The sequence below is a fragment of the Eucyclogobius newberryi genome, unplaced genomic scaffold, assembly GCF_026437365.1.
Source record: "Eucyclogobius newberryi isolate DKJ021-1_F unplaced genomic scaffold, fEucNew1.0.hap1 SCAF_2, whole genome shotgun sequence".
NCBI classification, from domain to species: domain Eukaryota; kingdom Metazoa; phylum Chordata; class Actinopteri; order Gobiiformes; family Gobiidae; genus Eucyclogobius; species Eucyclogobius newberryi.
Genome location: NW_027315834.1, coordinates 42,164,199 through 42,176,723, shown reverse-complemented (window position 1 = coordinate 42,176,723; position 12,525 = coordinate 42,164,199). Strand labels below are relative to the sequence as shown.

General features: G+C 39.4%; 1 protein-coding gene across 3 annotated transcripts in view; it reads left to right on the top strand.

Annotated features, from left to right (window-relative positions):
* The window catches only part of unc5cb (unc-5 netrin receptor Cb), a 137,120-nt gene that overhangs the window by 90,712 nt on the left and 33,883 nt on the right, over window positions 1-12,525 (top strand). For all 3 annotated transcript variants that reach the window (XM_072453060.1, XM_072453059.1, XM_072453058.1), the window contains exons 3-4: window positions 853-996; window positions 8,619-8,722. In XM_072453060.1, the coding sequence (XP_072309161.1) occupies window positions 853-996; window positions 8,619-8,722 (248 nt within the window). The remainder of the gene's footprint in view (window positions 1-852; window positions 997-8,618; window positions 8,723-12,525) is intronic.

The following is a 12,525-nucleotide window of genomic DNA, read 5'->3' as shown; positions in this document are numbered from 1 at the left end:
ACCTTTTTGAAACACAAAATAAATCCATGCCATCTTGTGATTTCTTGTCCCATTGTTAAGCGGTTTATTGGAATACAGTTATATATTACATATTAAAAGCATTAAAACCATACATTGACACAAACTAAAACAACAATAAAGGGCAGGACACAAATTATAACGGACATTTATAAAATGGAAAAAAAAATTACCTTTGGACTCAATTGGAAAATGGACTTGACAGACTCTGGACTAAATGGGACACATACGCCTGAAAATGTTATGTTGTGAACTTTTTTGTCTGAAATATTTTGTACATTGCATCATTGTCTGACAACGCTGTGTTTTAGGAAAGAAAACACAAATAATGTCTCTCCCATGCACAATGAAAGGGAGAGAGAACAAACTTTTGGTGTAATCTGTACTATTGTGAGAGGCGGGCGCCAGAATACAGCAGTGTGGGCAGTATACTGCATTAAGCACCACAGAGCCAAGCCTTAGTGAAGGACCGCTTTGTGTTTCTTGCCACAGGTGTCTAGTTTATAGCCTAACAAGATGCTCCCTAGTGCCTCACTTTAGAGCAGATTTATCCTTATTGCACCAAGGACACAGATTAGCAGACACAGTTCTCTTTGTGCCAGCTGTAGTGTCTGCCCTCCAGGCAAAACAGCTTTACCTCTGATAGTTCCAGTATGTTTAGACTTGAGTAATCTAATTGCATAAAATCTCATATCCTGATGCTAATATCATTACATCACGCTACTGCTGCTGTATACTCACTGTCGTTCTTATCACTGCATGGTTAGTTTGTTGTGATCTAGTCACGTTTGGGCTTTGAATTTTCCTGACTCTCTTCTGCTCTGTATTTCTCAGGTTTGGTCGTGCGAGAGGCCAGCATCGAGATCACCCGGCAGCAGGTGGAGGAGCTGTTTGGCCCGGAGGACTTCTGGTGTCAGTGCGTGGCCTGGAGCTCGGCCGGAACAACCAAGAGCCGCAAAGCCCACGTCCGCATCGCCTGTGAGTAACCTTTCCCTCGCCTCCTCACCCCGATGCTCCCCCTGTATCTGCTCTCTCATCCGTCCAAACAGAAAGTCTGACGGCGTACAACAGGACTGACAGGTTTACAGATCGAAAAGATTGTAGCATCGCCTTGGATAACATGGGATTCAAGTGTCCTTTTTGAACTTGAATTGGAAAAAAAGCGTAAATTCCTCCTTGTGTATAGAGTTGGAGAGTTTAGAGGATGAGTTGCTTGTTTATGTCAGTGTTCCCACTTTTTCCTGTAGGTGGTCCTCATTTGTTCACCGCTTCTAAGTTTGTCCTCAGCTGAAAAGCGCACACCATCACTTCCAACGAACAAAAAAACCCCAGCTATCTTCAGTTTCCTCTAAAGTTTTGGTCTCATTTTAACTTCTCCCCAAAGGAGCTGCCAATCACACTGTGCGGTGTAATGAACCCCCAGAGGAGCTGATAAAGGAGGGAGCAGAGGACGGTGGAGGTTTAGTTCTGACATCAAGGAGACTCAAGTCATGTTGCATAACTCCGACTACACATTGTTGTCAAAATATATCCTGAGGAATTGCTACAAGATCAGTTTACTTGCTTTCTTTTGAAAATATTATGATTGATGAGATCCACCAAGTTTTTTGAAGCAAAATGTGTCCCACAGATTTTATTTATGTATTTACAAACACGCAGGGAATAATATGTTTGTCTCTGAACAAAACCCATGCAAGAGAGGGACTGCCATCAAAACGCTGTCCTTAAAACTTCATGTAGGTCTTATTACCACTATAGTTTATAACAGACAACACCTAACAATTAAAGAAGACCTATTTTGTTTACTGTATACTTATAATCCTTGACATCTGTGGATCTTTGTTTTATATCTAAAATATGTAAAATTATTTAACAAAAGAAACAAGTCTGCTGGCACTGATTTCTGTCTTCCCCTTTGCGGTATGTCACTTTAAATGTCACCTCAACACTCTCATGACTCTCTTGAAATACCAAACAATTATAACGTGTTTGAAATCTCTTAAACATTGATATTTCCTAATTTCCCCCCTTTAAACAACCATAACAACAAACAATACATTGAACACCGAAATGACAACTGCTGGACAGAGGGAGCCTCCTTGGTAGTAGTAGTCCAAAAATAATGTTGTCGTATTTAATGAGAAGTAAACTAACTTTCAGAGGGCCGAAAAAAATGGTATTGCCTTAAACATATTTATCTTTCTGAAATATACCTTCGAACACATTGGGTGGAGCTCTGACCTGTAACTTTAACTTGACCCGTCCCCATGGGGATATACCAGCAGCCTTTAATGCCAGCCTGTGGACCATTTCAGACAAGGCAATAGCATCTCCAGGCAACAGAACTTTCACATAGTGCAGCACCATTCATTATTTGCACAATCCAACAACTGATGCGCGGCAGATTTCAAAGTAAATTTTGTGCAAAGAGTTGACACATTTTTCCCTCCACATGTGCCTCTGTCCTTCTCCTCTCATACCCATCTGTATTCCGGATCTCCCCTCCCAAAGTAGCCCATCTCATTACCTCTGCTGTTCTAGTATGAGCCCGGTGAATTCGAATGATGCCTCTCAGCCTCCCACTGAGCCCTCTCCCGCTGCTCCACCTCCTCTAATCACCCATGATGAGCAGACTGCCAGCGCTAACCTATCCCTCAAATCACTGTGGACCCTTCTCCTCCTCCCATTAGCCACTGCTGAACGGATTAGCTCCTCTGTGGGTTCTCTTCCTTCTCTCTCCGGGCAGGATTCTTGTCAGACCAGACCTGATCGCGTTAGGCTAATGGCCGCTTGTTTTCTACTCCTTCCGTCATATAAATACGTAAAGCCTGATCAGGAGCGGAGTCAGAACCGCTGCTGCTGAGTTGTTGAATTGAAAGCTGAAATCCTGAGAGGAAAAGTACAAAAGACAAAAACGTGGGAGAGCCTTTGATTGGATTGGATCTTGATCTGTTTCCATTATGGTTTGCCGCAATAACATGCCACAGTAAAGTGGTAAAACTGTCCACAATGATAGAACTAAATCAGGATAATTCGTCCTCTTGGTCTTGGGCAGCTTTGGCAAAAGGAGCAGATGTTTTTTATTGTTTGTTGCACAGTACAAAGTGTGCAAAATAATCGCTATCTCTGCAGACAGTGCTGATTTTGATTGTTTAGTTGGACCACATTGTTTCCCATGAGCTTCTTTAGTTCTGACCGAAAACTGGTGTAAAATGTTCATCTTATATCTGTCTGAGGGGAGGAGCTAACTCAGGGGGACCACCTCAAATAGTGGTAAAAGTGGGACAATGTGGGGAGACATTATACATTTGAGCTGCTAAAGCCTGCTATAGAACTGTGAGAAATATTTATATTACCTGGTTTTCTATGTAAATCTCACAGTTTTATTTGCTTGTGATATTATACCATTCATGTGGCACTGGTGAAAAGATGAGACATTCTCTAAATATACGTGGGATAGAGGCTGGAATGGCTGTGCAGGACAAGCAAATAGGGCCAGGTGGTCAACCTAAGCTAACTAAACTAACACAAATGAGTTACTTACAGTAAGGAGTAGTTTTTAGCCACCTTCGCCTGGATGACTGAGGGTAATACACACATTACTGGTTAAATCAAACTTTTTGCTCCTCTTACAAGTAGGGGTTTTCTCATTGTTTAATCGGCCCTCATGCCAGTTCACACTGTCCAAATGACCTGAAAACATTCAGCTGCATAAAAGCTTGCCACCTCTTTGAACAAAACTGGACTTAATGTTTCTACCATAATTAGTTCCATGACCTTTTCCAAATCATACATATTTTAGCTGTATAAAAACTACAAGACTGTGAATTGTCAGATTGAATCCTTGTTCAAATTGAATAACATTGTCCCATTGTAATTGCCTGCAGGAAATCTCAAATACAGTAGTCACGTTTGCAACACTTAACTGCCATCCTCTCTCTCGGTGTGGATTAGTAGCCAGTGGTGCGACTTAGGCGTTAGTCGAAGTGTTAAAACAGTGTAATTTAGCATGACATGTAGCCAAACAGATCCACTTAAGGTAATGGTTTTCAGATGTGTGTGTTTTATGGCGAGGTGCAGGCCAGGGGAGAAGCGAATGGTGTGTGCCCCACAGGAATGTCGACTCAGCTGCTCTTGCACCCACAGCGTCTCCCGCACCGCTCAGGTTTACGACAAGGGAGGCACCCAGAGACACCCCAAAACAGACAAATTATACCCACACCCACTAACTGTGAGCAGGGGAAATAGTACATGGTGACGGCTATTAAATTAGTGGCATGATGTAAATGGCTTTCTTTATTTGAGTGATGCATATGGAAGCAAGCAAGTAGTTCCTTTCAGTGGTGGAAGACCTTTTAGATTGTGTTACTTAAGTAAAAGTACAGATACAGGAGCAAAGTAACTATAGTAATTACCGGTACTATAGTAAAAAAAAATATTTTTCAAAATCACTACATTTGATGCTTTAAAAGTTATCAAATTTGTGTGAAAAGAAGATTTTTAATGGTCCACTTTTCCATTCAAAAATCTTCTTTTCACACAACTTTGATAACTTTTAAAGCATTAAATGTAGTGATTTTGAAAGATAATTTAGCTGGTCTTTTGTTAATAGAAGCGATTAAAATTAATTTTGTGAATTTAAGGTAGGTTTTCATTTTCATTTTTTGTTTTTTGCTCAGAGCTGGGACGTGAACTCAAAATCTTTGGGCAGAATGTCACCATGAACGTGCTAAAAATAAGCACTCAAACTATACAAAAAGCACTTTCTTTTCATTCCTCTTCAAACTTGTAGTGCAGTAGAAAGTACAGATTCCTGCTTTCAAATGTAGAAAAGTAAAAATGATCCAATGTAAAATGTAGAGAATTAAGCACAGACACCTAAACAAATGTCAGTAATTTCCATCACTCATATTTGAGTTTATTGAGCATAATGATCATAGTAGGTGGACATATATGTATGTAATATATTGTGCTAGCATGCTCAACAGGAATAACTCATTCGACAGTTATACAGTTTCTTGCAATTAATGATGATTCGAGATTTTTCTTTCTTTTTCTTCTCTTTGATCTTGCAATGTAAGTCATCGAAAACATATTTTTTGTGACTTCTATCAATTAACAAATTACGGTTAAGGTTAAATCACGCTTCATTGTTCCTGTCGGGTCATTTGTCCTCTGCATTTGACCCGTCCTTCGAAGCCGCTGGGCCAAACTGTCAGGAGCATTCGATCAATCCAAAGTGCTTTTTACCCCCCAAACTGACTGTAGACTCCTGCAGCAGTTGCCAGACATTGGTCTATTCCAAACCGCAGTTGACGTGGGCCAGAGAGGAGCCAGGTCAGTGGTTTCACTGTGTTGACTCCTCTCCAGCGCTGCCTTATGGAGAAACAGAATTACATTTATCGGGTATATGGCTGTATTGCATAAATCATAAAAGCGTGTGGTGTCAGCGTTGGGTGGAAGGTGTGCCTGATCCTCTATCTCACCTGTCACAGGCCGACTAGCGCTGCTTTTATCTTTCTCAGGCAATTTGAAGCCGGGCCCACCTCTACATTGTATCTCTCACACAGCAACACCGCAATGAAAATAGATGCCATTTTTCTATTTGATACTGTATTCCCTTACCTTTTCTCCCTCCATAGAAAAGTTGTGCTTGTATCAAAATCCATAACACTGCTCCCCTCCAGCCATTCTTTCCATTTAATTTTGTACCAGACTGTTACGGAAATTGCTTTCAATTCAACACTGTCCCTTACAGCTTTTATTATAATACATTAAAATTTGCAGAGCTGTGGTGCGTTCCCCCGAAGACAAATTCTCAGGTTGGAGTCTGATTGCATGTGTTATTTTAACGCTCATTTTTTCCACTTCAAGAATGGCTCGTAAATGACTAAAGCGTTCAGATGCGGCTGACGGCGTCCTCGTCGTGTGTGGGTAATAAGAGTGTAGTCGAGTTACAGCCATAGGGTTATAGGGTTTGTTGAATGTGTTTCTATACTTTGAGGTGATGTCTCTTTTGCAATGTATTTATTCTTTGATATTAAGTATTTGCATATCTTCTACTCAGCTCTTTTCCAAGCCAAATTAATGATTATGCAATAAAATATGTAATATAATTATAGACGCGAAATTATAGACACGTTTTGAGCTTATAACTTTTGTAGTCAGGTTTAGTGTGAATTAAGGATGTGAATAGTATTCATTTAATCAATAATTGTGATTGTTCAGGTCACAATATAATCGTAAAAACCAAACAAAAAATATCGTAATGACATAAGTATTTTCCATGTTATACTTACACCAACAAATCATTATTAATGCACAATTGTAGTTATGTTTTATGTGTTTACTTTAATTAGAATTCGCAGGTATCAATATTCAAGGAATACGATGATTTGCAGTGAAAAGAAGGCGTATCAGACATCTATAGGTGCTATCATTTCATCAAATTGCATTACTGAAGTTGGATTTCTACGGTGAACGCAAAACGAGAATATAGTGTGATTGGAAAATGAATAGGCAGGAAGCGAACACGTTGCACTTATCTCACCGTTTCAACCTCAATACACTTCAGTATGATTGATATAGCGCTAGCCTGATATAGCTTTGGGTCTGTGCTGTATGTCTGTAGATTCCTGACTGCACTGGCAGAAGCAGGGTTTGCATTGCTCTAACTAAAAGATGTTTTCCTTTTTCGCTCTTCCACTTTGACTTGTTTGTGCCCATTATCTGAGGGAAACTCCACTGGTGGCTGGGGCCTATAAACACTTAAAACTGGGAGAGCCGGACTGTAGACATAATATATACCCTTGGGATTTTATTCTGAGTGAATTGAGTGAAAGTTTCCATAGCAATTAACATTTGAAAACACAATGTTGTGTCTTTTGAATGGTCAAATGTGCTCAAAACGATTCCTGTGATTTCCTGATTGGAGTCAGTGCTGAATTTGCACCAAAATTAAATCTCAGCCTTTGCAGATGCTTCTGTGCAAGCACATGAACGATTCTCTCTTACTACGGCAACACATGTGGTACATATCTTTTATCTTTAAACATGCATTATTATAAGTTAAATATGAGCTCAAGTTTATGAAAACACAACATTTAAGTATGTAATAAACAGGGCAGAGAAATATCCAGGTCAACTGACTTTAGTATTATATTTAATGTATTTAGTGACTGTAGCAGGTATGTGTCTTAAGCCAAACTAAATGTTACAAACACGAATGGAGCGATTTAAATAAGTGAGTCAAGCTAATGACCAGCATGATAGACTCAAAGTCTCCAAATGGTTTGAATTGGGGAATGAAACAGAAGCCGTTTAAGAATTTTACAAAATGTATGTGTGTGTTTTCCTCCTCAATCATGTGTCTCCCTCTCAGCTAACGTCATGTTGTTATTTTACAACATCCTTTGACCCCTTTAACCCCTCCAGAGCTCATTTCATCCTGTCTCTCAACATCTGAAGCTCTGCTTCCTCCAGCTCTGTTGTGTTTCTCCTCATTCCTCTGCTTCTCATCTCAAATCCACAGCCCACCAGATTCTTGTTCATCTTTCTTTCACTCTCTCAGATAAGAAAGTTAAAGTTCTCATTATTGGATGCACTGCACCATAAAACTTTGAGCTGAGCCCTTCATGTGTTGTGACCTCTTCCCTCTTTGTCTGTGTTGTCGTGGAACCAGGACATCCTAAGCATCAGGTGATGATATATTTTGGAAGGGCTTTGGTTGCAGTGTACCATGACACACTGAGTTATCCTGCTTTGTCAGCGGCACTATTTGTGCCCAGCACCATTCCATCAGGCTCACTCCACAAAAATATTGGTTTTTCATTGGACTCAGAGTGATCCCTCTCGTCCTATCAGCCTCCTATCTTCTCCTAGCAATTTATCACTTTGCTGAATGTGAGGAGAGAGATGAGCCAGCCCATAAATAGAAGTGAGATTTCTTTCCTACACACTTGTGCGTCAGTCATTCTTTGCTGATATTATGTTGATAATAAGTCGTTACATTCGTCATTATAAGTTTTATCTGCAGAGGTGGAGAAGATACTTTTTCTAAAATGATTAACACAAGTACATTGTTTGCCTCAGGCTGTGCAACTAAACTATCACAGACTAAGTGGTCAGAATACAACCAAGCTCTGGGCCACAAGCAGATTAAGTCATGATATATTATTTAGAAAAATATATTGTATTTTTACATTTTCTTCCCCCTATTTTTGCAATGTTGAATACTAAACTTTTTGCACATTTAAAAGTTTTCTGACACTAGTGGTGACCCAGCAGTTTATTGGTGGAACCACGGCTCTTTTGTCTAAAGATGTTTAGGCTAATGCATCTCACTTAACCGTTTTTCCAGAGTTGCCACAAAAATGGTAGATTTTGCTATTTCAAATTCGCCCCCGAGCTCTATTGAATATGAGTTAAACACTGGCCTCTGGATGAGGACAGTCTTGGTAGTAAAAAGCGCAACAAATCTTTTTATATCGTGTGTCTTTTCCCGTTTTTTCCCCCCTCACTGCAAATTAAGCTATCAAATGTAAAATCATCCAAACTTTGTCACCACTAACCTTGTATTGTATGTGCGTTCTTCATTTCAGACTTGAGGAAAACGTTTGATCAAGAGCCTCTGGGTAAAGAAGTGTCTCTCGAACAGGAAGTCCTGCTGCAGTGTCGGCCCCCTGAAGGCATCCCAGCGGCCGAGGTAAAGCCAAAATAAATGCAATCATGCAACAATTTAGTCATTAAGGCGAGACACAACAGGCAATACACATAGCAGCATGCTCTCTCAACAAATAGACTTTCAACTTCAAACAAAATTGTCCAATCTGCTCCTTAAAATGTGGAATTATTTCATTGAATCCACTGGCATCCATAGATTTATACAGGACAGTTCAACTTTCTGTAGAGACCTAAAGATAACCACTTAAAGTAGAACCTACACACTGCAAACTTTACAATCTTTTTCTTACCCAGATTTGGGTGGAACGTGCTGAAGGATATGTTGATTCTAAGTTTAAGCTTGATCCATTGAAGTTGTAAGTCTAAAAAAAAAAAAAAATCTAGTTTACTCAAAACCTAAATATATATATAAAGATATATAACAAATAAAGATATCAACAAAATGAACCAATACATTTGAACCTGTATTTCTGTATGAATACATTACATGCTGAAAAGCTACATTTATGTGAGTCAACTAAAGGAGAAGTTTCAAATCAACATCTTTAAAATGTTAGAATATTTCCTAATCACCTGCAGTGTCTCGCCATAATCCTGATTGAAACTTGATTGTTCATCACTTCTCTGCCCTGCCTCAATCCCATAAGATGGCTCTTCTTAGAATCCTCTGTAAAATGATTTATGCTCAACTGTCAATGTAACTCCCAGACAACAAAATATGTAGCAAAAATGTCAACTTAATTCCATTGTCACATTCACTGAACGTTATAATGTAGGTGATGCCAGGAATGGTTTTGCACTTAAAAGATGCAGACCTTGACAGTTACAGCTCATTTTAATGAAATAACATTGGCTCAGGCCAGTGCACAGATAAGGACATCTATTCTCCAGTGCTCAGGATATTTTAACTGTCTTGGTCAGAAAATTATAATAATCTAGAGGCGAAAATAAGAAAAAGCCAGTAGTGTGTCCTAGCGTTACCTTCGCTCCGTCAATATCTGCTCCACTTCCCGTAGTGGTACTGGAGAACTGTTATGGCAGCAGTTGAAAGGGTTCAGTAGAGATTGCAGCAACATAAATACAGGATAAAAGGTTGGTTTGATGCTCGGCGGGGGCTTTTTTTGAGTCGGGGGTAAAGGAAATGAACTTGTGTGATTGACCTGGAAAAGCTGGCGCTAAGTGAGTGGAACTGTGGTGCGCTTATCCCTGCTGAAAAGTGCTGACAGGCTAAATGGGTGAAGTTTGGGATAACCACTCGTGTCGCATTTAGTTCTCTGTGTCGGAGTAGAGTTTGAACAGTATTGTTGGTTTGCCAACAGTGGGAGCTCTGTCACTGTGGGGTAGACGGTGATCAAACAACCCTCTTGGTACAGGGGGGAAAGACATTTTACTGTAAGCTGGCAGAGCGCATTCATGTATTATTACTTTTGTCCTTGATTCAGTCATTGATATGATTAAACAGAACTGTTTTATACATGAAGGCCAGAGTTTATAGCTTCTCTGCCCTCAAACCCTGGAACACTTCACCCATTCATCTGCAACACTCTGGACTAAATCTGTGTACTCACTCACGTCTCTCACTCTAAAGCCCCATTCACACATCACATCAGATCCCAGAATCAGAACAGGAACAAGGAACAGGTTTATAAACGAAGCAAACAAAAGAAGACATGATGAATTTCATCAATGGAATGTGATTTCCCTGCCTTTTTGATCGGGTCATTTCCCTGGTAAATTGCCTGGTCCACTGCAGGGACGGCTTATGTGTGAATAAAGCCAGAAGATTGCCAGTACCATTGCTTGTTTCTTTGGTTTCTATGGTTACATTGTGCAGCTAAGTTGCAGTACATTGCTATAGGGATGGAAGCAGAGAGAAAAATGCCAGGTTAAGTGTGAACAGAACTGTACTGGGAATTATGTGAGAATTGGTTTTAATGTTAAATATGTTACAATTCTCTGTTGATATTAATTGCTTTTCTTGGAAAGTTGTCGTTGGGTGTATTGAAAGGTGCTATCAAATAAAAGGAATTACGAATCGAATGTTTAACCTAAACCACTATAACAATCACAGTTTGTTACAGTTATAGTTGCTGGGTTTCAGACGGCATCACAATATTCTATTCCTGGGTTTTAGCTTCCTGTTTTGAGGACTTTTTCCCATTCAAAAAGTATAATGTCAGTTGCTATGGGAATGGTCCTCGTCGATAGATCTGTAATATTTTATGGAGCTGGGGCAGGTCAAATAAAGATGGTTGGATGCAGATTTTTGTTGGAACAAACTGATTTCTTGGGCCTCCAACAGAAGGTTATTTGTTGCTATTTTATTGGGAAATACCATGTAATCAGGAGGAAAAAAATGGCTTTTGTGCCTTGTCTGGAAGTATGACACTATAACATCTACTGATATTCATATTGATTTTTGCAACTGTTCTTGAGCTTCTATTCTAATCTAAAAAATGACTTACCTAACTAACCTATTGAATCTGATTCACTTTGGACCATCCCTAAATAAAAAATACAGTCTGCCCTGTGTCAGACTGGACTTTTTTTAGTTTTTTTGTGTTTTTTTTTTTTTAAAGAGCCATGATTTGCAGAGCTCTAATTGCCTTTACTTACCTCATGGCTTTCAATAAGTGCTATATTTCATTCCTCGAGTTTTCAAGTGCGTGTCTGTAACTGCTGCCCGAGTAAAACTGTTTCCATAGTGTTTTCGTGAGAGTTTGTCGAGCCCTTTCTCTCACAGAATGTCCGACTGAAAACCACGGAAAAAGCAGTGGTTAAGAACAGTATGATTCGGCAGAAAAACGTCAAGGGAAAATCTGTCATTTCTCAGCCGTTTTTGTCCAACAGGCTCAAGAGGAGAACGTGAGGTTTGTCAGCGCACTTGTGGTTCTGCCCTGAGAGGAGAGCACTGGCACCATGACAGCTTAGCAAACAATCCATACTTTGGTTGTCTCTCACGGTGGTAATGTCTGTTTTTATTTTGTATTTTTTATATTTTACACCAGATGCCTCTCTTGTATATCAGCTATTTAGCAGAAATCTACAGTGAATTACCAATTACCAGTCCTTAGCCTCCTAAGTATATAGCCCTGGTTAGTATTTGTTGTCATACTAAAATTTAAAACAAAATATTTATACTGAGGAATAGTCTTGATTCTTGATACTGATTTCGATACTTTCCGATTTTGATAATTTCAAATTATCTTTTTGAAGTCAGGGTTTTACATATTAGACTGAAAATGTTCACACTAAAGCATAGTTATAATTAAAGCTTGTAGTGATACTTGCTCAAATAAGTATCAAGTTTTAATACTAGTTTTAGTTTTGATAAGCATCTGATTTTCCATCCGATGTTAACAATCCTAGTCTGCTCTTTAGTTTTTGGTTTTGAGAGACGTTTAGAGAAAAGGCTGAGGCAATATATAGGGTGTTAATAACTACACTTTTCACCAAATTAAATTGTAAGAAGAAATCTATATTCATTCTTAGTATTTTAAATGATTTATCCACAAAAACTATGGCAGTTAAATAAAATTCTCAAAATGATCTAGTTAAAAAGACTTGGGCAGACTCAGGTGCCACCCTTGGGCCACGGGAGAGAAACACCTTACATTTCAGTTACCAGCAGAGTGTTGTAAGAAAAGGTGCATTTCCTACCGACTCCCGAGTGCCCTTTCACAGCCTGGCACTATGTCTCAGACCTAGACACCACTGCATTCACCCTAATGTGAAAATACACTGCCATCAGTTTAGCCAGGACCAACAAGAATGCAAGTGTGCTCATTTATACCAAACAGTGCTGGACATTTTAATTAAGTTTGA